Below are 27533 nucleotides of genomic sequence, written 5' to 3'. Positions count from 1 at the left end.
TATTAATAGAAGCTTTATGGTATGCTTTAATAAATTTTACATAAATTGACATATTACTTAAATGAATGACAAAATTAAACTGTATAAGCTTACTCACAAAAGCCTATATTTCCTATAAAAATAATGGCATTTGAGAAACTTCGATTTGGATTTGTGCCACCGCTAGCACAGTGTAACCAGCTATTAGTTCGTAAAATGTAGCTACCGGTCACACTGATCTAAACGAAACATGGAAATCGACAACAGAAATGATTAAAATCGATTAAAAATCGAATAGGTTTCAACGACACAGCAAGCAACTACAAAAAGCCCAATCGGGCAGACAAACGACTCATTCGTGTTTTCATCGTTGTTCGGTTAACTTCGGCTAAATAGGCAGTGAGAGCGTGCCTGAAAATAAATTGTACACGCGCATTCAAATAAAATAAGCCAGCATTATTTAATCGGCTTCACGTGTATTTTGCAATAGTGAATTGATACAATCAAGCGGAAGGAACTAGTCAAAGTCTAAATTGTGGGAATCGACACGAAAATGCACTGCGCGTAGATTACATAAGCAAATGGCAAAAGTCGAAAGTCATTTTCAGCTAATCATATAACAAAGCAAAGCACTCAGACTCAGACGTCTCACTACAGATTGAGATATATTTCATCACCTAATACACACAGATGTGAATGTATTGAGCAAAGTAAACAAGAGCAGAGTAAGAAAACTTGCAAAACTGAACTGAAGTTATTGAATTGGCCAAAGAGAAAATATGTGCTCGGCAACAAAACAAAGGCAGAAATGTTCAAGTAGCAGCAGTAAAAGCAGCAAAAACCACAAAAGCAACAGCGTCAAGAACGACAACGACAACAAATCGGCGCCTAGCAACAAGCCAAATTCATCAATTGAAATTGCGGCCATGTGTAACGAGTTGCTGTGACTTTTTCGATTGAACTTCTTGCAAGCTGCTAAATGCCAAAGATTGTAAATAATACGTATACTTAGTACAATTGTAAATTGCACAAATATTGTAGAAAGTTAGAAAGAGAGAGTGATAGAGCACAAAGGAAATCGAAAGTGATTACGCTGAATTGAAGTTGAAATTACAAATATTCAAATTCAAAGTCAAAAAAAAGCTCGGAACAAAATAAATTTTTTTATATAAAATAAAATACCAAAAATAAAGGCAGCAAAATGAATGCAAGCACAACCGCGAGCAGTCCCAACAAATTCAAATTTAACGTATTCTCGCACGTGAAGTACGAGCATTTGGTTGCCGGAGTGTCTGGCGGAGTTGCATCGACGCTCATACTGCATCCATTGGATCTTATCAAAATTCGCTTTGCTGGTGAGTAACAAACACTATCCACAGTCCAACTCCCTAGCATACACTTGGCATATATTTCATATTGTCTGCTGTCTCCTTTACTCACGCGTTGTTTGGATTGTGTTCATGTGTGTGTGTGTGTGGATTGTGTCTGGCACGTGAGCAGCTTTTATGGCGTCGTCGTCGTTGTCGCTGCATTTCTTATCAGAACATGCAGCTGCAAAATTTTCCATGGCTGCGAGAAAATTACTTAAGCAAACAAATTGCCAGAGCAATAGTGCATTTTTAATGTTTTCTGGATTTTCTTTGAGACTGTGTGAGAATTATTTATTAATTTGTTGACAGAATTTTGCAAATCGTGACCGATTGTGTTCCATTTTTGGCCTTATCAATTCACACACAGAAAAATGGGGAGTGTGATAAGTGCTATCAACATCCGTGGCACCACGCCCCCTAAAAAATACTATACTATGGTATATGGCCATATTGTTGTTTATTTGCAAAATTTTTTATGGGCTTACTGTACAAAGATCGATATTAACTGTTTAGCACTGTATAAACTGATGACTCAGCGTATTCACTGCTCTTATTGTTATTGTTCGCTCTATCTCGCGTTTTCATAGTTGTCCTCGCTAAAAAGCGTATACAATGTTTCCGTATTTTTGCAGTCTTAATTCAATTAAATGTAAACAACAACAATGGGAACGGGTTTATAAACTCAATATTTTGAATTGCATTAAATGGTTTCTGCTTAGTTAACATTTCACATACATATAAAATAAACTTGTTTAAACGCCAAAAAGCGTGAATACCGAGTGCAAATGCAAAATATTTACATATTTGGTTGATTATCATTGAAATCGGACAAGCGTCTTAACAACAATAACAGAATTGAAATCAAGTTGTTTACGCGAAAAAAGAGAAAACAAATACAAATAAGAATCGTACCATAGAATTCACTCGATCATCTGTATGGGGGCAACAGTAAAAGCGTATGCTGACGCCATCTATTGCTTAGAATTCGCAACCAAAATACACACACACATACCAAAACAGCCACGCGCAAGCCGAATTGTGACGCATCTGGGGTTGTGTTAGGCAAGAAGGGGGAAAAACAATAAAAAGCAAACGTCAGCGATGGACACAAAAACTTGTTTATCTTTTTGCACTCGACTCGAGCAAATCACGTGACGAACGTGTTGTTGACTGTACATATCGTGTCAGCATTTTAACGGCAACGGTTGTCGCAACTGTCAGTTTACTCGCACACACACACACGCATTGGGTGAACCGGTTGCTATTTGCAGTTTCGATCGATTGTGTTGTTGCCATGCGTGTACCCACACATGCACGCGCAATCGAAGGGCGCCGTCATCAGCTGTTATCGAAATATATCGAAAGTAACCGTTGCTTGCCATTACCGGTTGTAGCAGTGATGGCATCTTTAGATGTAGGCTATCTCAAGGTTAAAGTATAGTAGTGTAGCGCAATAATTCTAGCGAAAGCTGCCTGAGCTGCGTGAGCTAAATATAGACGCAAGCAAGCAGGCAAAGCAAACAAGACGAGCCCCTCTAATGCAGGTTGTTTTGACGAAGGCGCTGTTGTCAGGCAAGATCGCCAGCGTCAGCAAATGTTATTAGGGAGATTTGTTGTTATTGCGGTTTATAAATAACAAATAAGGAATGTACTAAGTAATGGCATGCTAATGCCCATCCAACAACAGCAATAGCAACAGCAACAGCTTATTTTCACTGGCTCTTATCACATCCGCCGCGTGTAATTAGCGCTATCTCTCTTCTAGCCAAAACAACAATAACATCAGAAGCAGCAGCGAAAACAACTTGTTGCTGCACTTGTTGTTGTTGTTGATATTCCGGCCATTAGCCAGACAGGGCCTGAAGTCAACAACTGCCTGAACTGGATAGCGTACAGTTGCCACGCATTGCCAAAAAAAAAATACGAAAACAGCTGTTTAAAGATTGATGATTCACAAAGCAGAAGCATCCAGTCAAGTGGCAACTGGTTTTCACCACTATCGATTGACGCGACATTTGACTCGCTGTCTCTCTCTGTCTCTTTCGGTCTGTCCCCAATCTCAAGGTCTATGTCTAGACACCTAAATCAACAAATACTCATAAAAAAACCAAATACTAGCATTTATCATTTACGAACTTTGTTTATATTTTCCATTACAGTGAACGATGGACGCACTGCGACAGTGCCACAGTATCGCGGCTTGGGCAGCGCGTTTACCACCATTTTCCGGCAGGAAGGTTTCCGTGGTCTCTACAAGGGTGTCACACCAAATGTCTGGGGTTCAGGTTCCTCTTGGGGCCTCTACTTCTTGTTGTAAGTTATCAACTTCGGTCTACTAATCTTGTGTGCTTGTCTAACATTGAGTTTCCTTTTGTGCTACAGCTACAACAGCATCAAGACATTCATTCAGGGCGGCAACTCGACCATGCCCCTGGGCCCCGCCATGCATATGCTGGCCGCCGCCGAGTCTGGCGCTCTCACATTGCTGCTGACTAATCCCATTTGGGTGGTGAAGACGCGTCTCTGTCTGCAGTGCGATTCGTCAAACACCGCCGGATATCGGGGCATGATGCATGCGCTGGCCGAGATCTACCGGGTGGAGGGTATGCGTGGCTTGTACAGAGGCTTTGTGCCTGGCATGCTGGGTGTCTCGCATGGCGCCATACAGTTTATGACCTATGAGGAGATGAAGAATGCCTATAACGAATATCGCAAGCTGCCCATTGACACAAAATTGGTGAGTGTAATTCAATAGCAAACACACATCACATGACCAAAGTGCGCGTGTCACCAAATGGATAGCATATATCTATATAGATGTACACGTCTATATAGATAGCATATATCCATTGGTGGTGGGGGCAGCATTTTGGCAAGTGGCCCACATTTGATTCGACTTTGACTGACTTTTTTCTTATACACACACGCTGCGTGCGTCCACAGGCCACAAGCGAATACTTGGCATTCGCCGCCATATCGAAGCTGATTGCCGCCGCGATGACATATCCATATCAGGTGGTGCGGGCACGTCTGCAGGATCATCATCATCGCTACAGCGGCACCTGGGACTGCATCAGACAGACTTGGAGGTACGAACGCATGGGCGGTTTCTATAAGGGACTCGTGCCGTATCTGGTCCATGTAACCCCCAACATTTGCATGGTTATGCTCATTTGGGAAAAGCTGACCAGCTAGAGTATTATAATCCATCGTACAACTAGTAAAGCACTTAGCACTTAGTTATCCTCATTAGCCACACAATCTACAACAACAACAACATCTGAATTTAAGCACTTATTGAATATACGAATACGAATCTAATTCTATCAATAATTTTTGCCACAAAATATTATGCGTAGCAACAAATGACAAAAACAAACGTTATCATATTTTGAATTATCTTCTATGATTTATGATTTATAATTTTGTTTTAGTTGATAGACATGACTAAGTGTGTGTTAAGATAATTCCAGCGTTAGTATAACTACTAAAAATGATTCGAAACTTGTTGTCCTTACAAAAAAAAAACAAAGTGAAATCAAATTTCATAACAACTTTTAGTTTAGTTTAGCTAAATTATTTATATTTTAATTTGTAAGTAAACAAATGTAAATATGTTCATCTTAATGTTAAGCCTCATTTTCGTTTTTGGCAAAAAGATTCTTCATAATTTTGCAAATGAATTTTTTTTGGATATAAGAATAACAAATTGACATTTATGAGCACATAAGCAACTTACTTATAAAAATGTGAAACGAAAAGCATTGTGAACAAAACCAGAAAAGAGAAAAATGAGATAAAAGTATACAATACAAAAAAAAAAAGATACCAAAATGAAAAATGAAAGAAAGAACGAAAGAAAACAATCCTAAGTACACAAATATTAAAATGCCAAGAAACCAAACTAAAGAGTTTCCCCAAAGTCTTCAATACGAGTCTTTTCATTTCGCCATTTCGGGCTTGGGGCATGAACAACTCGCCTGTGGCAATAGTAAGTAATAAAATCTAGAAAAAACATTAAGACTTAACTAACTACACTAAACACTTAAGTGCACGTAAATTGTGCAGAATCTCTTTGCTAAACTTGAAATGCAGGCATTGTAAGTAGCTTAGATCCTTAAACACTCATTCTTACTCATCCCATCAACCATGTTTTGCTTTTCATTGCAGATATGAGGGCGCTCGTGGCTTTTACAAGGGACTCCAGGCTAGCGTGATCCGAGTGGTGCCCGCCTGTATGATCACATTACTGGTCTATGAGAATGTTTCCCACTTCATGTTGGCACAAAAGAAGCAGCGCGAAGGACTTAAGCAAATCCCGCAGCCAGTTGTTAAGGATGAAAGCACAAAATAAGGGAGAAGCACAGTTACTACTACAAAATAAATAAGCCCGCATCGAAAATGTTGAGACGAATGTTGAGCATTCGATCCATTTTTCCACTAGTCACTTAAATATTTGTTAATACACTGAAAACTAACCCTAAATAATGCAGAAGTGAATTGCATTCTACTTTGAGGCAGTTATAAATTTAAATATTGGAACAGATATTCCTAGGCATTGCATTAAATTAGATATAATTTGTTGTAAATGAAATTCTTAGTTTTATAGATGATTAATAATATTTCTTAAGTAATTGTAAAAAGGCGGTTGTTGAAAATATAAAATATTTCGATAACAGATTTAAATGATTTTTTTTTGATTGCATATTTTCTGGAGAATTTAATTACAATTACAATTATTGCTTTTTAATTAATGAATGTGTAATTTCAATTACCAATTGGAAAAGCTTCACATTTAAAAGCGAAAGAGAAACGTCCGTGCTCTTCGAGTGCAAAGTGGCGCGCGTCTGCTCAAACGGTTTAACGGTTAGGCAGCATAACCGTTTCGCTGACTGCAAAGCTCTCAGTTTTAAGCTTTCGTTCAGTTCACAATTGAATGCAACGGCGTGTGGACGTGTTGCGCTCGTGTATTTTGTGTTTGTTATTGCTCCCGCTCATGTAAAATAAAGCGAGCGTTGTTTTTGCGTGTTTCTCTCTTTGTACGTGTGTGAATTTAATTTTCGTGATACGATATTAACGTCAAGGAGCAACAACAACGATAACAACAATTAATACAATAAAACCTTATGTAATATACGTGTGTTTGTATGTGTGTTGAAGTGAATGCTAAACAGTTTGTCGCTTAATTTGTTGCTCCACTTCTATAAAACCAGTTTACTGTTGACATTTGGTCAAAAGTGCAGCAATTGGCCAAAAATCGTGAGTTCAATAAACCTCAAAATCGCATTAAAAGAAACGATAACCTTTTCCCTCAAATTCCCAATTGCAATAAAAATTGAATGCAATTTGTGATAAGTACGCGACAACGCTGCAAAGGTTCAAGTGCAAGCGCTTTAATTACCGTTTAAATAAAGCGCGATATAGAGGAGGGAGAGTGAGAGAGAGCGAAAGAGACGGGCGATAGAACATTTTTCGATTGTGTTTCGACAAGCAGCAACCAACCACATGTTGCTGTCCCTGAAAGTGCGCGAGGAGAGCGTAATGTGAATAAAAGAAACAGCATTGCTCTGGCATTAGTTAAACAAAACACTTGCCAATCAGCCACACACACACATACGCACACATGCGTGTGAGCATATGTAGATAAAGCGCGTGCGAATGACCTTGACTGGAAGCAGAAGACAAGAGAAGCGAAGTGTGTGATAAAAACGTATCAACAATAGCCCGACTATTTGTCAAAGTCTAAAGAGCAATAACACACGCATCAACTGTTCTCACCCTACCCCACCCCCAAGGCACAACTGTTCCCACACCCAAGAGGACCAGCCAGCTTTCCAGGCGCTCGCTCGCTGCATGGCAACCAGCGTTATACGCTGCAGCGTTGTCTCATCCTCAGCTGGACGCCGCAACCTTTGCGATTCTTTGGCAGAGCACGGCCAACTAGCGTCTGTGGAGAAGTCCAAGTCGGTCACTCACCTTGATGCGGTAAATAGTGACAGTAGCATTGAGAACAGCTGTGCTTGCCTGGGTTGTCAGTGGAAAGTCAACGATACCGTTAACTGTAAAGCTAACGACACGTGGCCAGTGGAACACAAGCATCAACCGTTGAACGCCGGTTCCTTGGGCACCCTTAGCGCCAAAGAGTCGCCGCTCCTAGCACGACGTCAACAGCAACAGCAGGAGAGAGTAGAACAGCTGATAGTCGAATCCTCACCGCACTTCTCGCTGCGTAGTGCAACTCCTTCATACGCAGAGCGGAAGCCACAAATCGATCTCAGCGCCGTCGAGGCGCTCCAGCAAACAGCGGATATGCCTGCGGTACGCACCATGGATATCAATCGCAACAATGGCTATCTCTATAACGGGGTGAGTATGCCTGCAGGTCACTGCGGCTAAGCAAACACAGACACACGCCACACACGGGGGAGAGGGTGATATAAATGTACAAACATCTGTGCTTAAGGCAAGCGAGGGCTGCTCCATAGGTTGATGCAACTTCATTTTAGTTCAAAGCAGTAATGTTTCTATAAATATGAATGCTGAATGAGTGTTCACCAAAGGAAAAAAAAAAGTGTAATTAAAATAAAAAAAAGATGCAATAAACATATTCGATAGAGACAAAAATTCACAAAATTTCATGATAAATCACTCAATAAACTGGATTTTTTTAAGTCTTGAAAAAAGTTTAATGAAAATTTAAAAACAATTGAAAATCAAGTCTTTTGTTCTCCCAACTTTGTAAATTTCGTGAGAACTTAAATTCTATCAATATAGATATACATTTTTTTATAACAATTTAAGCATACTCGAAGATCACATTATTGTCATTTTCTAAATTCAATAAAAGAAATAAATTTAAACGAATTTAATAAAAACAGTATAAATAATTCCGCTTAAGAGCTCTATAAATTCCATAATTTAATTATATTTAAACATATGAAACAGCCCTCGCTGAATGTTAATGTTGTGTAAACAGCATAAAACATCAAAACAATATACGCGTATAAGCCAAGTTTAGCAATAAAACGCGTATTGCTGCGTCAAACAATTCCATTTCCTCCTCGTCTTTTACTTAACCATACTTTGCCTGTGGTTGTTGTGTTGTTGCCCCAATAACTAAAGGGCCAAACCTGCCCTCATCAGATACAATTATTGTCATTGTTACAAGTTTGTTGTTATTATTGTTTTGTTACTAAGTCTTCGAAACACGGTTGGGTAACAGTTTTTTACTTTTAAGTCACGGTCAAAACCTGAAAAAGCTTGTTGAAGCTCAACAAATGAGCTGAACCTCATATAAGGGAAATGTGGAAATGGAACAGCTGCAAAAAATGCAATGTAAAATAATTGAAATTATGGTGAAGTAGCATTTAGTTGCATTTTATAGCTGGCGACAAAAAAAAAACCCCGATAGGAAAAACCAATAAGTATTGGAATGTTTAAGTACTATGCAACTATTTAAAGGGTAATACGAAGGTGTTTAATTAGTTGATAAATTTTGTAAAGTTAGTTTAAAGAAATTTGAAAACATAAGATAAATTTGACTGTAAAATAAACAAATTTAAAGATTTAACACATGTAATTTACAGCGTATTAAGCAGTCGTTTATACCCCACATGTGCACTCTTGCTTTCTAGTTTATATTGAGTTTATTCAATCTTATGGTAGCTTATGTCATACTTAAAAGAATATTTATGGAATTTGCAGCAGTATCAGAGTCATTTAAGAGGAAATGAAATCCAATTTCCCATTCGAGACCCAGACCTTATAAACACAACGATATAAACTATAGGCCATAAAGGCAGACATGGGGACAGACAGTCGGACAGACAGACCTTCAGCGAGACCACGTGCTATGGCGAATGGAATTTCACTCTCGATATGCTTTCGGATATAACATATAGTAAGCAGGGGGCAAGAGTTTGCTCGCTGGCTGTTTGTCAAGTTGTCGTCTCATTGTGGTTGACTGGGTGTGCGTCGTCTATGTGTGAGAGTGTGCGTGGGTGGGTGTGTTCCGATACTTAAACGATTGCTAGTTAGATATGCTTTGTTATTATGGGAACGAACATGGTCCGAGTCGCCGCCTCAATGGCCACTTTGCTACCGTTTTCACAACGTTTCACGTCACGTTTTCGGGTCAATTATGTGGTGGAAAAGCGAAAGTCTCTCTGTGTGTGTGGGACACTGAAGAACCCCACAGCGAAGCCATAGCTTAATTAAAGCGAGCAATTAAAATTGCCAACTATGTGAATCATAGACCAGGTATAGATGCACACTGCACAAATTCCGACTGGCTAAGGACAATCTAATCACTGCGAAGCGATGACTCGACATTGCCAAATTAGAGATAAGATAACTTTATATATGACATATACAAGCTAGTTGAGTGTTCCCAATTCATTGAGTAATCGTGAGTATATGAATACATTTTATTTACAAGTATTTCCAATCTTCCCATTTGGACATTTCTTTTTCTCTCTTACTTAATCTCTCGGCTCGCATCGTCGCCCTCATGCCAATGCACTTTGTGCTGTTGTTGTTGTTGTTGCGTTTTATATTTAGTTGGCGATTACATTGTGACTTGTGAGTTGCAGTTGATAAACCGAAACTAGCTAACAATCAAATGAAATGCACTTCCATTTCAATAATCATCACGCAAAGCTGCCACCAGCTGCTTACAAATATCATTATTACGATCTTAACTTAATAAATCCTCGTCTTCGCCCCCTCTTCACCTCCCCTTGGCAAGGTCACGTTTTCGAAGTATCTCGGCTACGTTTCACTCTGAATAGATTATGCATAATAAATGTATTAACAATGCGCATTTGATAGTTGCTTGGATAAGATACCGAGTATCTGGCTGATGCTATCTGCGTATCAACTTAAAGGTCGCAGACAATCTGCGAGTTTTGAGTTACAGATCTATATGTTCTGTGAACCAGAACTTGTGATTTATTCATACCATATATGTAGCTAAAGATTTTACACAATTTTCACAGATTGAAAGATTTAATATTCTTGTTAATTAGAATTGTTGTCGTGAATTGGAAATTGATTTTACATAAATATAATTTTGTGCTTAATGTTATTTTTAAATTTTAAATTTCTATTAAAAAGTTAGCGAAGTTGTATTTAGTTGCGCATTCATGTGAATATATGCTAAATTGTCTGTTGTCACGTTTCTTCAGTATGAATATTAATAAAATTTGAATTTCAAATTAATTTATGCAAGGCTTTAAATGCTTTAAATATTCAGTTTCTTATTAATTTATTTAATATTTTAATATTTGCATTTAATTCGTTATAAATTCTATTATTCAACAAATTAAATTTCATATCTGTAAATATTTCTCTCGTAATCTGCATGAAGCGAAAAGTTCACTTGAAACGTGCAAAAAGTATTGCATACTTTTGCGGGCTGCCTCAGTTTGCTGCCAAAGTGTTGCATACTTTCATGGGCGCCATTTTAGAAAATAGATTTTTCGGGCTTCAACTCGCACGTTTTGCTTTGCAATTTGTGTGGGTCGTATTACAAATTGTTTGTGCAAATTCATTGTTGCAAGACCACGCCCCTTTGATTGTTACCTTCTGACGCCCAGAGGCGCCAAAAGGCACGTGGCTGGCGTGCAACGAACGTGCATGCAAAACAAAGCAATCAAAGTGCAGTTTGGCAAGAGAGAGCAATGTGGAACAGTTGTGGGGAAAACCGAAAAACAGAAATACGTTTAAGCCAAGAGATTGCAAAGTTTGTTTATTGTTACGTCTAGTGCACTCTGTAAACTTATTTCTAATGCCACATTCGTTCGTTTGCCTCCCTAATGCGATACACATCAACGCCCATGTGGATCCGTGTGGCTTTTGTTTAGGATTGAGGTCGGTTGGTAATTGCAACGCTTAAGAGTGGAATTCCTTTGCATGCCCCTTGCTGCTAAGTATCCTTTGCCCGGGCTTCCTGCTGACTGCTTTACTCCCTCCTATTCTCCATGTTTATCTCGCTCCGCTTTTGTCGATTGCGTGCAAACATTTGCGGCACAAAAGACTTTCTGGTTTCGTCGAAAGTGAATTTCTAATGTTTTCGCTTTTATGGCATTCTGGTCAGACGCGGTGTCCTCAAAAACGTCCTTAAATCGCTTTTCAATCCGTTGTGAATGTGCTTTGTGGGGATTAGTTTAAGTGTTTAAAGACTTAAAGCAGTTTTTCAAGTTGTTGATTGGAAATATTCAGAGTTATTATGGAAGGTTAGTAAATGATTGAAAGAAAGCAACAGCAAACGGATGGAGAATATTATAATAATGAAATTAGTAAAATAATGAATACCTTTGAATAATTATATACAATGAAATTTATTTTTTTTATTTTGACTATTTTGATTTTTGAAGATTTATATTTATCTAATGAAAACATCAAAAAACTTAAAAGTTTAATTAAATAGTTGCCAGTAAAATGTAGAAAACTTTAATTAATCTTTGGATTACATTTGTGTGAAACTTAATTCCCATGATTATATTAATTATAGGTAAAATGAGGTGACAAGTTGTATGATGTAAAAAACTAGATAATGCATTCTTCAATGTGGTTTACTATTAATTGTGAACTAAAATCACAGTGATAAACAATCTGATCAGTTGAGAACTGAGAACCGCAGCGACTGTCATAGATCTCTTTGAGTTTTGTTGTGTTCTATTTAAAAGTAGAATTGTGTTGTGGTTCGATTACTCTAAAAATTGATCTTATCAGTCGTGGGTTACGTGAGACATGAGAGACATTGACATGACATCAGAGCTCAGATGGGACTTCCGCATGCCCCAAGCGAATCCCCGTAACCCATTTACATACCAAGTAGTGTGTTGTTTTGTGTTGTGAGTGTGTGTGTAATTTCATATACTCGTAGGCGATATGTCTTTATTGTGGCTTACCACGTTTTGTAATAAACGTAATTCTATCTTGACTTTGTGTGACTCTTGGCTGGCACTAGGTAAAGACAAACGAGACAAATAGTTAACAACACAGAGAGAAAACAAATGGTCTTAAATGAGGAAAAGTCCATTTTTATAGTAATACAAAAATCATAATTTAAGAACAAAAATTTAAGTACAACAAAAAACGGTGGGAAATGGAATACATTTAAATCTAGACCTGAAAATTATAGAATTTATTTCACATACTTGAACTGTTTTTAATTTATGGCCAGAGCATAGTGGAAATAAATAGAAATATTATTGCATTCGATTTATTTGAATCTCAATTAATCGCTGCAACTAAAAGTAGTTCTTTAATCAATTGCCAGTTTTAGTATTTGTTTCATATGACAGTGACTATTTTTCTCAGTGTATTCAACCACTTAAACAGTCCGTCATTCAGTCTGTCAGTCAGTCAGCGAGTCAAGCACCCACAACACCCATATGTAAATGATGATTCTTTGACTTTAGCTGGCGCAAATCCTCGGCACTCGAAGGAAGCCAGCGAAGTGCGTGTCATGCATTTTTGCTGCCTCAATGGGTTTGGAAGCCAATGTGAGTGGCATTAAAACTGGAGCCAATTGCAGGCACAGGTCAAGCATAGCCAATAGCAACATCAACATCAACACTACGATGATGATGTCCAGCCCCAGATGTCGCGCCTCATTGGGCTGCAATTGATGACGATGTCAACGCTGATCAATTGCAGTTGCAATTGCGACGCCCTTGAGCCTAATGACAATTGTCTGGCAAATAATCTTTTTTCGTTTGTATTTGGTATCAAGCAAAAGCTTTATACTTGTGTCCAAGATCAGTTAAAACGTTTGATAAGCGTTGCTTCGGCCACATTCCACTTTGGATCTCAGAGCAGTTGTCTCACGACGCTCAATGCAACAATATTTCGCAAGTGCAGCGCGGACAGTGTTGGTAAGCGACCCAAACTGCGTTTTGCAAAAATTGTGTGTGTATTGTAATTGAAAACCATTTTGGGGCTCAACCGCAGTGGGGGTGCGGGGGAGGCGTGTGGCCTGAGGCGTGGCGCAAAAATTGATATAAACCCAAGCGTGAAGATTTGAGCATTTCAGTGCGCGTTTGTTGAGCGCGCGTTTCGGTCACCTCGAGACTCGAGAGACGGGGCCAGGATTAGACCTGGATACGATTTAGTTATAGTCCCTCATCCCTTCCTTGCCGCCCGCGAAATATGCCAAACGCGGAACCAAAAAAAGGCAAAAGCAAAGCGAGTAAAGCGAAAGAGGCAACATCAGAAGCGGAAGCAACAGCAGCAGTTAAAGGCAAAGCAGGAGCTGATGCAGCAGCCAAGGCAGTGAGATCGGAAGCTGGAGCAGAGGAAGCAACTGCCACAGAAGCTGGTGCATCGACAGCGGATGAACTGGAGGCAACGCAGTCAAAGGTCAAGACACGTTCCCGCTTCTCGGCCGCCTTTCGCAGTCTGTCCAAGTCGAAGACGCCCAAGAAGGAGCAGGAGCAGCAACCGGTTGCTAGTGGAGCTGAGGACGTGACCAGCATTGGCGACATAAGCACCGACAGCGGCATCAAGGCGGGTCAGAAAAAGAAGAGTTTGACACGGCGTTTGCTGCTCGGCAGTCTGAAGAAAAGCAAAGTGCGTCCACACAGCATAGCGACCAGCGATGACATTAGTGTGAGAAGCAGCAGCAGAGAGAGATTAGGAGGAGGTGTGAGTGGAAGTTTAAGTGGAGCAGGAGGGGGAGGCAACACATTGCCATCGCCCAGCAGCAGCACGCTGCAGATAACCATAAGTGGCAAGAAAGTGGAGACGGTCAAAGGCAAACCGAAGAGCAAAAGCAAAAGCCAGAGCCAAAGCAGAGGCGCAGTCAGCGAGACGACAACGGATTACCTGACACCAACGACAGCAACAGCGACAACAATTGCTGTTGCAACTGGAGGCGACAAAGCAACAAGCACAACAACGACTGCGACTGCGACACAATCCACAACTGGCAACAGTCGCACCACAAAGCTAATTGTGGCCAAGGTGTCCAAAGAGCCAGTTGCCAAGAAGAAGCTCAAAGCAGCGCAGACCGCAGCACAACAACAACAACAACAACACACACTGCCTCTCTTGGAGGAGAAAATCGTTATCACCGAGAGCAAGCGAGATACGCCGCCGCGTGAGCGAGCACCGGCGAAGCCAAGTCGTGCCAACATTCAGTCGTCAGCCAGCAGCGGAGCAGTGCGCAAGCAAAGTCGCCACGAATTGATGCAACAGCAGCAGCAGCAGCAGCAACGCGGACATCGACTCTTTAGACCCCTAACTACATTCGACGGCCCAACAACGGCCAGCCCAGCGCAGCCAGTGACGTCGCCAGCGACGCCTCCAAGCCCAGAGCCACTGCCACCCACATATCCACCTCCGCCACCGCCACAGCCACCCAGCTCCACAATCGTTGTGGTCAGTCTCAGCGACGTCGAGGAGTCCAGCCGCAGCACAGACAACGTTTCCCTAGCCGAGAGTGCGAGTCAACACATCGCGCGCTCGCCTTCGCCTCACAGTCCACACAGCACAGCACCTCAGGTGCGCTTTGCCGTTGGCAGCGCTGTGCGCGGTCCCGCAGCGGACGCCTACGAAGCGGCTCTCGCAGCTGCCGCCTCACAGCAGCCCAGCTCGAACGAGGAGACGAGCGATTCCAGTTTGCGTCGCCTGAGCTTTGCCCAGCAGCAGTTTGCATTGAGTGATCACGACAGCATCGAGGGAAGGCGTGAAACGTTGCGATATCAATCGGTTGCGAGTGATTACAACGAGGACGATTTACGCTCAGACGACGAGGAGGCGGCAGCGGAGGAGCAGGAGGAGCAGAAGGTGGGCAAACCTATGCCGGCCTTTGGTGATTTGACCATGGCACAGGAAATGGAACCGGTAAAGTGTCGCCACTAAATCGCAGTTTGCAGCTGCAGCTGAAGCCGCAAAAGTGCTGCGTTTGCCCTCGTCTATTGTAGCATTTAAGTCCTCCTTTCCCTTCCCCTTCCCCTCTCTAAATGTGGGTGGGTGTGTGTGTGTGTGTGTGTGTCATTCAACTGTTGACAACTGTTTAACTCAATCGCAATCTTTGTTCACCTTTTTTGTTTTTGCAGACCATCATGGCGCCCAGCAGCGAGAAGCGCGAACATCTCTACAAGATTCTAGTCATCGGTGAGCTGGGCACGGGCAAAACATCGTTCATCAAGCGCTATGTGCATCAGTTCTTTAGCCAGAACTATCGTGCCACCATTGGCGTTGATTTTGCCCTCAAGGTGCTGCACTGGGATGCCAATACGATAGTGCGACTGCAGCTCTGGGATATCGCTGGCCAAGAGCGCTTCGGCAACATGACCCGTGTCTACTACAAGGAGGCGGTCGGTGCCTTCATTGTCTTCGATGTGACGCGCAGCGGCACTTTTGATTGTGTCAGCAAGTGGAAGGAGGATCTGGACTCCAAGGTGCAGCTGCCCGACGGCAGTCCCATACCCTGCATATTGCTGGCCAATAAAGTGAGTACTCCCAACAGTTTACTAACAAGATTGCAGACTTTATTGTCAGTTGTGATATTACTAATAATAATAAATAGATACATTAAGAAAACTTCTCTAGAAATTTACAGAGCTGAAATGATTGTTAGACTCTTCTCGTCTAACAAGATTTTAGTATACTAAATTAGGATTTCTGATGTCTTGAGTATTAATATCTGCTATTCCCTTTAGTATTATGTAACAAACTTTTTAATTTTGTGTATCCACTCTTAAATATACAATCTTCGCTTGGAAAACATAAGCTTAAATGTAATAATGCTGAGAATTTAAGACAATTATTCATATACATATCATTCTTAGCTATTCAAAGTGAGATTTAAAATATGCAGGATAGAATAGAAAATACAATAATGGAAAATATTTAAAATATAGTAAAATATTCCAAATAAAAAGTGCTATAAAATATGAATAAAATAGATAATAACAAAACATATTGTTATAAAAAATGTTTTCTAATTGCATATTTTATGTTATTCAACGATTGTTCTGTTACCGAAATACAAACATAATTTAGGTTTACTCAAAATCAAAATTACAAAATTCTATTAGTTATAAATACCAAATTTAATTAAACATTCATTATAAACCTCGAATAAAATTATTTTAGATGAAAAGTTAGTAATAATAGTGTAATAAGAATAATTACAAACTTTAGACACTTCTTTAAAATTCAATACTTGTATAAGATTTAATTTGATATATAAACATAAATTTATACATAATTGCGAATGGTGCACAATTTTATAAGGGCGCATATTTATAGCAACTGAATAATTAATAATTTCTAAAACTAAATCTATTCAACAGTGCGATCAGGAGAAACAGGGCATTGTGACGCAGCCGGAGCGAATGGATGAATATGTGCGGGAGAATGGCTTTGCCGGCTGGTTCGAGACCTCCGCCAAAGAGAACATCAACATCGACGAAGCCGCACGTGCCTTGGTGAATAAAGTAAGTAGATAATCCCCATATCTAAGTAAAGTACATTCAACTAATCCTCTGCTATTCCCTTTAGATACTCATCAATGACAAACTGATAGCTGCCGATGCAAATGATGAGGAGAAATTCAATCTGAGCACTGCCGGCGAAGCGGGCGCAGAGGCGAAGAACAAATGCTCCTGCTGACCTGACCCGGCTACAGACAGCATTACAATTTAGATGGGCTTTAAACACACCAAAGTCTGAGCGTGTCCACGAGCAACTTTTTTGATAAAGATAATAACAATAACAACAAAAATTAAAAAAATTATGCTTAGGATTTTATGTAAAGTGTATCTAAGACTTAGTGTCTCTTCATTATCATGATCATTATCAGCATCAACATCATTATCGCTATCCATTCATCTCGTTCTCAGTGTGAGATATGTGAAATAGTTTACCTGGCCTGATCTTAACACCTTGCTTGGCCTGTCTATATAATTTACGAGCGAGCTCATCTCGGAACTGGAGCGCAGTGCGTGAATTTATATCATTGCCCATTTCTTATCTATGCATACAATACAATACGATTATATAATACTTATAAATACCATATATCCTACACTAGAGCTCAGAATCAGATAGGGCAGCAGCATCATTATACTCTCTCACATTTGTGTAAAATACGAATCGTTGAATTGTTTTATGTTTGTTTTGCTTTTGTTATAAAGATTTTTATCTTGCATTTTTATACATACCTACATACATATACGTAAACATATTATAATACATAGTACACACCTACTCACATTCACACACACACGAAAACTCTGCCATCTTTATTTGCATTTAGATAAAAACACAGATTACAGCAGAAAAAACAATTGTGTCTGCACGCAATCAAATAAACTTTTTAATTGTAGTTAAGCCAAAGCTGAGAGTGTTTTATTGTGGGTCGCAATTCATCAAATGCGTTATAATCTCTGCTAAAAGCCACGTGCAAAAATTCGATCATACTGTTGGAGTCCATTGGATCCCATTGTAAGTTTGAACAGCGTGCTGTTGTGTGCTTTCGATATCTTATCGTTAAGCACAATATCGATAGACAACCGACTTGCAATAATATCGACATATGGAATCAAGTGTATGTTTTGTTAATATTAATAGGTAAGTAATCTAATGAACGCTAAAGCATATTTAGCAAAGTGTGTCGTTAATTTAACTATACATAATTTATAGCAACTGTGAGCAAGCAATGCAGCCCTGGCCAGTATTGCGAATTTAGACGTTGGTATATTTTGTATATTTCGCATTCGGTCACATTGCTTGCTGCTATTGTAAAAAAATGCAAATGCAAAAATTGCGAATATCTAAAACGTTAAATAGTTAATAGAACCAATCAAAAATAATTGTAAAAGTTTATTGCAAGCAGGTGTGATGTTTTAAGTGTTTAAGGTAAGCAACGGGGAAATAAAGCAGTACAAACTGCAATAGGACTAGTAATACACTTAAGCTAATTAGATACGCCGCTGTTTCTGATTGGATCCATCGTCGTTGTCGCTTTCGTCGTTGTTGTTTGCTGTCGTCGTCGACGTCGTCGTCACGTTTACTCCCCTTTTCGGTCTTTGTGTTGTTGTGTATGGGGGCCGCGGCCGCGTCGTCGTCGTCGTTGTTGGTATTTCAGCTGATAAAAACCCCCAGTTCAGTTGATTAATCAGCATAAGAAAAAATTATGCTTTTTGGACGACTAGTCGTGGCTCCATGAATCAGCTGGCTAGCGTTCCAGCGTAGCCGCCTATTAAAAAAGAAAACAAAGCTACCAAGTAAAAATAATTGAATGCGTTTTGCCTATCGTTGCAGTTTTTTTTGTTGTTGTTTCAATTAGCGGAGTCAATAGTCGGTTGGGTGATAAAGCACAGTGCACATTCTTGCTCCAGAGATGTTGCCGCCGAAGGAGAACGTCGATCTGGAGTGCTTCATTGTGACGAAGCACTCATGGAAAGGCAAATACAAAAGGATACTTTCCATTGGCACTGCCGGCATTTCCACCTACAATCCGGACAGATTTGATCTAACAAATCGCTGGTCCTATTCGGATATTGTAGCTGCCGCACCCACAAAGACCACAAATGTATGTTAAATGTTAATACGATTATATTAAATTAAATTAATTCAATTAACTTCACGAATATGTATCACAGATTCCCAATGAATTTGTGCTCACCATTAAGAAAGACAAGAAATTGGATACGATCAAACTTTCTTCGGAATATCGCAACGATATACTCAGCTCGATTTTGAAATATTACAGGGAATTTGCTGACAAGCCTAAAAATGCTCTGGTAAGCAATTCAATGTGGTTTCTCTTTGTCCCAGTCAATCTTCAATTGATTATTTTCTCCAACCGCAGCGATTTAATGCGTATAAATACCATTGGTCGGGCATAAGTTTACCCACTGTGCTGGAGGTAACCCCCTGCTCCCTCGACCAATTGGATCCCACAACGAATGATGTGCTCGCCAGCTATATGTACAAGGATATTGAAGGAATAATAGGTAGCTATAGCACTCAGGGCTACGCGAATGCTGCAGTGCATCCAACATTTGCCTAGAATTGTGAACGCGCCTCTCGTCTGTGTGTTGTTTCCTATGTTTAATTCATGTTCGCCTCTTTTTTTTTGTTTTACACTCATCTTGTGGTATTTTCGTTTTACGCGCACGTTTTAAGCAGGCATCTCGGACTACGATAATGGCATTGTGATGGCCTATGGCGGTTTCAGCCGCCTTCACATGTTCAAGGCGCTTAATCACCATGAGATCGTGCAGAACATTGCTCAACGCTCCTCGCAATTTCTTGGCATCGAGACCAAAATACTCAAAAGTCAAATAACGCTTGAACAATTCGAGCGGCAGCGTTTTGGAAAGTACAGGCAAGTAATAATGAATGATTCCCAATTCAACATTTAATTATCAATCGTTTCTTTGTTTACAATGCAGCGGGGATCAGTTCCAAACATCGATGACCGAGTTCACAGTGCAAAAGATAACGCCACGGCATCCGGATCCCGTAAAGCGTATACTATGCCTCACTGAGGTGACGCTGTTGGAGCGCGATCCACAAACGTATAGCGTCTGCACGCTGCGTCCGCTCTGCGATGTGTTTGCTCTTGTGCGCGATAAAGACAATCTACAGCGCTTTTGCATTGAGTATAAGAATGGCATTGTGCGCAGCTATAGCACCAATGATCGTGACTCTTTGCTGGCCACTGTGCTGGATGCTGTGCGCTCTAGTGGCAATCAGGATGTGCACATACGCATTGGCAATACCCCGCGTGGCAAACGCTATGTGCCGCTTAACAGTTCGGTGGATGAGGAGACGGAGGCTAGTCTGTTGCGTCTGGTTATCAACAATTTCCAGAACCAAACCAAACGTCATGAGATACTTGAGCGTTTCAATGCCAATGTGCCACACAGCGGACTCAACTACAGTGTGACGCAAGATGTGAGTGAAGTAATATTTTCTTATTGTATATTGAGTAACTTATGTTTGTCGATTACAGAGTTTATTTGCTGAGAACAAGGAGAAGCTCATTTTAAGTGCATTACAAGCGCTGGCACAAAAGGAACTCGACAGTCCAACGGCACAGCTGACCAACACAGAACTGGAGGCCATCTTTCATGCGCTGACCCGATTGCTGGCCAGCAAAGTGGGTTACGCCGCCTTTACAAATCTGCCGGGGTAGGCAATAGGGTTGATTTTAATTTTAACGCACTATAATAATTTTTCTCCTTGTAGTTTTCGTGAAATCATTGGCTCCAAGATTGTGGCTGCGTTGCGTCGCAAGGATCTGGCGGTTACGTACTCGGCTATTGATATGATCAACTCGTTGATGCATTCAGTGAACACCGATCATGACCTCAAGCAGGAACAGCTGAACAAATCTTCCATATTATCATCGAAAACATTTCTAGAAACGCTGCTCAACATGTGGACAACGCACGTGGTAGGATAACTTTAATTGAAAGCTTTACTTCAAACTCTTTCTAATTGGAATCTATTCACAGAGCCATGGTAGTGGAGCCTTGGTGCTGTCAGCGATGCTGGACTTTATGACCTTTGCGTTGTGTGTGCCTTACAGCGAGACCACCGATGGCAAACAGTTTGACACACTGCTCGAGCTAGTGGCCGATCGTGGACGCTATCTATACAAACTGTTTCAGCATCCATCGCTGGCAATTGTCAAAGGCGCCGGTTTGGTGTTGAGGGCCATCATCGAAGAAGGTGAACTGCATGTGGCCCAGCAAATGCAAGCATTGGCGCTGGATGAGGCGGCACTGTGTCGCCATTTGCTGGTGGCACTCTATACGCCCTCCAATGATCCCACATTGATAACGCATCGTCAACTATCGCGTCATTTGATTGGCCTTTGGCTAACAGACAGTGATGAGGCCATGGAGCTGTTTAAACGCATTTTCGTAGGTTTCACGGCGATGAAGTAGTGAATTTTAATAATGTGTTATCCATAATTTAGCCCGCTGGTCTGTTGACCTTCCTAGAAACAGAGGAGACGGTGCCCGAAACGGATGTGGAGGAGGACAAATTGAATTTTCGCGATAATCTCAAATTTGCAATTCAACATTCCAAAAAAACTCGCAAGAATGTGATAGAGAAGCATTTGCAAGGCATTAAGCATTGGGGCATGAACCTCATTGAGCAGCAGGATACAGCTGCCCAGGCGCTAAAGAATCGTCCTGTTGTACTGCGCAATCGTCGGCAAAAGAAGAAAACTTCGGATGCCATTGTTAATTTGCCGTATTTCTTTTACAATTTTGCCAAAGACCACAGTTTGCCTAATCTCATCTGGAATCATAAGACCCGAGAGGAGCTGCGTATGTGCCTGGAGAATGAGTTGCGTCAGTTCCTCAACGATCGCGACTTGGCTGGTCAAATGATCGTGGCCTGGAATTATCAGGAATTCGAAGTGGGTTATCAGTGTCTGGCTGATGAAATTAAAATTGGCGACTATTATATTCGTTTGATACTGGAGAAGGATGACTGGCCGCAGAATCTGGTCAAGGATCCGTAAGTCGATTAAGTTGGGACTTGATTAGAGTGTTAATGTTGTTCATCCTTGTCAGAATTGAACTGTTCAATGCTTTGTATCGACGTGTGTTGTGTCGTCAGCGCGTCAACGATGATCAGATGACCGTGTTCTCCTTACAAGCGCTGGCTAAGGTCTACAGACGCTATCACAAGGATATTGGCAAGTTCAGCGACATGTCCTACATCCTGCAGTTAAGTGATCGCGTAAGTCTCATGAAAGAATATAAAAAAATCAATATATAAATTCAATATCTCTCTCTGCAGTGCCTTTCTCCATCCATGCGTGATGCCTTAATCAATCTGATATCTTGTCTGGTGCTGGAGAAATCCAATTGCCGTGCGCTCATCGATCACGTGCAGTGTCTCGTTGATCTGATCACTCTAGCACATCTACACAAGGGCCGCGCTCAATTGAACACGAAAACCAACGTTATTGAAGCTGGTCCCAATATGTCGGCATATGAGGAGAAGGATTGGTACTACAACATCGAGAAGGATGGCCAGAAAGCAGAGCGTCAGGGACCCATTACCTACTCCGAGCTGAAGGAACTGTGGCAAAAGGGACAGATCACACCCAAAACACGTTGTTGGGCTATTGGCATGGATGGTTGGCGCTCGCTGCAGCAAATACCACAGCTCAAGTGGTGTCTCATTGCCAAAGGAACGCCACTCTACGATGAAACGGAGTTGGCTTCGAAAATACTCGACATATTGATCAAGTGCACCAGTTTCTTTCCAAGTCGCACACAGAATGGCGATGCTGTGCTCATCCCCGGTCCCAAGTTGTCACGCAAGTTGTCCGAGTTCATTTGTCTGCCACATGTGGTGCAAGTTTGTCTAACACACGATCCCGGATTACTGGAGCGAGTGGCGACATTGTTGTGCCAGATAATGGAGGACAATCCAGAGATGCCCAAAGTCTATATGACGGGTGTTTTCTACTTCATGCTTATGTACACGGGCAGCAACATTTTGCCTATCACACGTTTCCTTAAAATGACACACATGAAGCAAGGTTTCCGCAGCGAAGAGGTAAGTCTATTGTTGCATCTATCGAATTTTATTTAACTCTCTGCTCTATGTAGACCTCGCAGTCGGGCATTATGCACCGCAGCATTCTGGGACAACTGTTGCCGGAGGCCATGGTGTGTTTCCTGGAAAATTACAGCGCGGACAAGTTTGCCGAAATCTTCTTAGGCGAATTCGATACGCCCGAAGTGATTTGGAGCTCGGAAATGCGTCGACTGCTTATCGAAAAGATCGCCGCACACATTGCTGATTTTACGCCACGATTGCGTGGACACACAATGGCACGATATCCATATCTCGCTATACCTGTAATTAGCTATCCTCAGCTGGAGAATGAGCTGTTCTGTCACATTTATTATTTGCGACATTTGTGCGATACACAAAAGTTTCCCAACTGGCCAATTTCGGATCCGGTGCAACTGTTGAAGCATACATTAGATGCGTGGCGTAAGGAGGTGGAAAAGAAGCCGCCACAGATGACCATACAACAGGCTTATCAAGATCTGGGTATTGATCTCACCAAGACGCCTAAACCAGAGGAGTCAGTCATACGCAAGAGCTACTATAAACTGGCGCAAATGTATCATCCGGATAAGAATCCCAATGGTCGTGAGATCTTTGAGAAAGTCAATCAGGCTTACGAGTTTTTGTGCTCGCGCAACGTATGGAGTTCTGGTGGACCGGATCCCAACAATATTGTGTTAATCCTACGCACACAAAGTATTCTCTTCGAGCGCTATCCCGATGGTAAGTTGATTGCGTTGTATCTCTTTTGTGGATTCTATTAATTGCTTTCCTTTACAGTGCTGCGTCCTTATAAGTACGCTGGCTATCCGCAGCTCATCAAGACCATACGCTTGGAGACACGCGACGACGAGCTCTTCTCCAAGGAGGCACAACTGCTGACCGCCGCCTCCGAGCTGTGTTATCACACTGTGCACTGCTCCGCACTGAATGCGGAGGAGCTGCGTCGCGAGGAAGGCATCGAGGCGCTGTTGGAGGCTTACACACGCTGTGTTTCCATACTGGGCGTCGATTCCAAGCCAGACTCGCTGCACTATCAAGTCATTTCGAATGTGACACGTTGCTTTGAGGTCGCCTGCAACTTTGAGAAGTGCAAGCAGAAGATCATTCAGCTGCCGCAGTTGCTCTCGGATGTCTGTCGCGTTGTCTACTTCAAACACACGTTGTCAGTCAGCCTTGTGACCAGTTTGGCTGCTAATAACTATGATCTGCAGTGTAATCTGTCTCGCAATGGTGTGCTCTGGTCGCTGCTGCTGTTCATCTTCGAGTATGACTACACGTTGGACGAGAGCGGTGTTGAAGTGAGCGACAAGTCCAATCAACAGCAGTTGGCCAATAATCTGGCCAAAATGGCTGTGTTGGGTTGCATTGGCCTCGCAGGCTACAGCATGGAATTGCGTAACAAACCCATTACGGGCAGCGAATCCAATTCGCCGGCAACTTCGTCCAATTCCGCGCCTGCCATTAAGCCGAAGCCAACGACTGTTACAAATTCAGCTTATACGCAAAATGCGCACAATCCGCTGCAGAGCAAACAGCTAGCAATCACCACGGGCAAAGAGAAGGAGACGGCAGTGGTGCTTAGCAAGCAGGACTCGAGTGTCAGCAGCGACACTTCGAGCTCTACGCCCACAGACAGCGATCAGCAGCAGCAGCAACAACAGCAGCCACGTCCCAGTGCCATTCAGCAAAAGTATATTGTCACAGGGGAGGCGAAGAACTCGTTGGTCAAGCAGGTGTTGGATCGTTTGCTCACGCGCTACATTGCCAATCAGCTGGCCACCGCAACGGACAGCGAAGTGCTCAAACTACTCACGGCCAACACACGTAATCCGTATCTTATCTGGGATAATGGAACGCGGGCGCAGCTCAAGGATTTCCTCGAGCAACAGCGCACGGCATCCGCTAAGGAGACGCACGAGGATATTGCACAAGTCTACGAGCTGGTCGCCAGCTTCGAATTCGATGCACACAAGTAAGTGAATCCTTAGTTATTAAAAAGCAAACTACATTGTGTGAGATAAATATCTTTATTCCCTTGCAGAGATGAGCTGCAGATTGGTGGCATCTTCATACGCATCTACAACGACATGCCCACGTTTCCCATTGCCCAACCCAAGCAGTTCATTATGGATCTGCTGGAGTACTTAAAGCATGCCTATCAGTTCCTCAACCAGAAGAAGACAAGGCAGTTGCCACCGCCGCCAGCTGCAGCGCCTAAAATGGGCAGTGATGGCATACTAACGCCGACACTGGCGCCTAATCATCCACAGCTGAAGCAGCAGCAACAGTCGGACAGCAAAGCGGGCAGCACCTTTGACGATGTACTCAATGCCTACAATCGTTCCAAGAGTCGCAAGAAGCTCGAAACAGATGCTCAGGCGGAGCAACAGCTTTCGCTGCAGCAGTGCAAATATGATTTTGCCACCGATAATCAATTGGAGCTGCACATAACCATGGTACTGCGTGCCCTCATTGCTGTGATCAAAACCAATGCCGAGGTGGAGATCCAATGCATTGGTAACTTTGATATGATCTTCGGTTTCCTTGCCAACAATATATTCGCTGATGTAAGTAATACGAAAGTCCAGTTTCTAAAGGAAATATTAAATTACTAATTGTTTTTGTAGAGCTCGAGCGTTAAGGCTGTGGCACTGGAAGTTGTGGCTCTGGTGTCGCGCAACAAGGAATGTGTCTCGGAGGTGGCTGCCTGTGAAATTCTTGGCAACTATTTGGTGGCACTGAAGGATCCCGAGCTGCGCGCCAGCCAAGTGAAGGTGCTGGAAACACTCTCCGGACTGATGAACGTCCAGGAGATGATCAAGGAGGCTCAAACGAAGGGCGCAGTCATTTATTTGCTGGATATGTTCTGCAACTCACGAAATCCGCAAATACGCGAAATGTGCGCTGAAATTCTGGCCAAGATGACAGCAGATCGTCTCAGTGGGCCCAAAGTGCGCATCACAATATCAAAGTTTTTGCCAGCGCTGTTTATCGATGCCATGATTGAGTCGCCGGCCACATCGGTGCAACTCTTTGAGTCCATTCATGAGCATCCAGAGTTGATTTGGAACGATAATACGCGCTCCAATGTATGTGATGCCGTCGCCGATAGTTGCAATAGATTCTACCAGCTGCAAAAGACAAATGCCAGACACTTGTGGAAGGATCCCGAGGTGCTGAAGGACATTGTATCCAATGAGATTGTTGTCGCAGGTGTTTACTTGCGACTGTTTGTTAGTAATCCCGCCTGGACGCTACGCAAACCCAAACAATTCTTATCGGATCTTTTGGATTTCGTTGTCGAGCAAATTAGCAAGAGCTCTGTGGAACCAGATGTGCTAGACTTATCAACCACAGCACTTGTCGAGTTGCTGCGGTCACAGCCCAATCTGTCAGACGACATACCCGTCCTGGGTCACATACCCAAGCTGTTTAATTTGCTCTCGGTGCAGCCAAAGAACACGCTATCAGTATTACACCAGCTGTCGCTCTCTGAGGTAAGACTGTTCCCTATGAATGTTCCCTAAAGACTTTACTAATTGTTTCACTATTCTTTTGCAGTTCTGTGTAAGCGCCATCTCTCAGACGGAATGCATTGCGCCGCTCAAAAAGTGCATGGAACACAATCGGGACTGCATCGAGAAGGCCTGCGAAACATTGAGTCGTCTTTTCAAACATCAGCATGTAAGTGCCAGCTCTTTGGTTCTTGCTTTATTATGAAAATGTGTATTTAATTTAACTTTTTGTTGACAGGATTCGTTGATCAGTCAATCACTGGAAGTGGGTCTCATACCATTCCTGCTGGGATTGCTGGACAGCCGCTTGGAATTCGTGGACAATGCATCGGCAGTAAAAGCACAAATTGTCGCTGCGCTCAAGGGCATGACGCATAATCTCAATTATGGTGATCGTGTGACGCAAATATTGCTCAAGCATCCAGTGTGGGCCGAGTTCAAGGATCAGCGCCATGATCTCTTCATCACCGACACCAACATACGTGGCTATTTGACTGGTTTGTTATTTAGTTTCCTTTTAAGTAGTTCTGGTTAGTAATACTTTTTTTTAGGCGTCAATCCGACGGCGGGATACCTCACCGCAGGACCAGCGCAAAACGTTGAAGTGCTCACCTCACCACCGCCTATGGATCGCGATGATCCTTCGGCACGCCCGCCAATTGATTAACGGCTCCTAATTTACCGCAGCCATGCGAAAGCTAAGCATCATTTATGAGAATGAGAGTTGGTCGAGTCTTTTGCTTTGCAGCAGGCATCCCATTTATTGTATTAAAAGTTTTTTGCATATTTTTACACACGTCGTGCTGTCGCAATCAGGAAATCAGGAAAAACGTCAGCATTCAAAGCAAACATATTAACAATCTGTAACAAAGTCTACGAAGTGTTTAATTTTTTATATTTATATGAATTGTATAAATAATTAGTTAATAGCCAATATACACATACATCTTAACTAAAGCATGCATAAAGTGATTATACATATGTATTATGAATTAAAAGCAGAATCATTAAAAATGAATCATGTTCTGAATATACTCAACGTTTTGTTTTTCTTTTTGCAAATTTAAATTAATTCGTTAAACCAGAGAAA

General features: G+C 42.0%; 3 protein-coding genes across 5 annotated transcripts; all 3 read left to right on the top strand.

Annotated features, from left to right (window-relative positions):
- The first annotated feature begins 334 nt into the window (after positions 1 to 334).
- Positions 335 to 6035, top strand: LOC117568909 (mitochondrial folate transporter/carrier). Its single transcript, XM_034249814.2, has 5 exons — positions 335 to 1334; positions 3509 to 3662; positions 3732 to 4086; positions 4293 to 4438; positions 5520 to 6035. Exons 1-5 carry the CDS (start codon positions 1181 to 1183, stop codon positions 5701 to 5703), a joined length of 993 nt encoding a protein of 330 aa, XP_034105705.1. The 5' UTR covers positions 335 to 1180; the 3' UTR covers positions 5704 to 6035.
- Positions 6036 to 6293: 258 nt separating this feature from the next.
- On the top strand, positions 6294 to 17702 carry LOC117567938 (ras-related protein Rab-32). Of its 2 annotated transcripts, none has more exons than XM_034248229.2 (4): positions 6294 to 7715; positions 15416 to 15811; positions 16658 to 16801; positions 16866 to 17702. In XM_034248229.2, the coding sequence occupies exons 1-4, from the start codon at positions 7203 to 7205 to the stop codon at positions 16974 to 16976; spliced, it is 1164 nt and encodes a 387-aa protein (XP_034104120.1). In that variant the 5' UTR covers positions 6294 to 7202; the 3' UTR covers positions 16977 to 17702. The 2 variants fall into 2 exon arrangements, with proteins under 2 accessions (XP_034104120.1, XP_034104119.1); XM_034248228.2 differs by lacking the exon at positions 6294 to 7715 and adding an exon at positions 13390 to 15200.
- A 384-nt stretch (positions 17703 to 18086) lies between these two features.
- LOC117567339 (dnaJ homolog subfamily C member 13) lies at positions 18087 to 27433 on the top strand. 2 transcript variants are annotated; one of them, XM_034247263.2, is made up of 19 exons: positions 18087 to 18224; positions 18630 to 18900; positions 18971 to 19111; positions 19180 to 19324; positions 19500 to 19698; positions 19766 to 20270; positions 20329 to 20507; positions 20565 to 20772; positions 20834 to 21244; positions 21301 to 21851; positions 21908 to 22076; positions 22137 to 22904; positions 22958 to 23648; positions 23706 to 24900; positions 24970 to 25495; positions 25556 to 26425; positions 26490 to 26612; positions 26682 to 26940; positions 26995 to 27433. In XM_034247263.2, the coding sequence occupies exons 2-19, from the start codon at positions 18709 to 18711 to the stop codon at positions 27108 to 27110; spliced, it is 7248 nt and encodes a 2415-aa protein (XP_034103154.1). In that variant the 5' UTR covers positions 18087 to 18224; positions 18630 to 18708; the 3' UTR covers positions 27111 to 27433. The 2 variants fall into 2 exon arrangements, with proteins under 2 accessions (XP_034103154.1, XP_034103151.1); XM_034247260.2 differs by having other exon boundaries at positions 19497 to 19698; positions 26995 to 27432.
- The last annotated feature ends 100 nt before the right edge of the window (positions 27434 to 27533 follow it).

The sequence above is a fragment of the Drosophila albomicans genome, chromosome 3 (assembly GCF_009650485.2).
Source record: "Drosophila albomicans strain 15112-1751.03 chromosome 3, ASM965048v2, whole genome shotgun sequence".
NCBI classification, from domain to species: Eukaryota; Metazoa; Arthropoda; class Insecta; order Diptera; family Drosophilidae; genus Drosophila; species Drosophila albomicans.
Note: the sequence above shows the minus strand (reverse complement) of the source record. Positions and strands in the feature narration are given on the sequence as shown.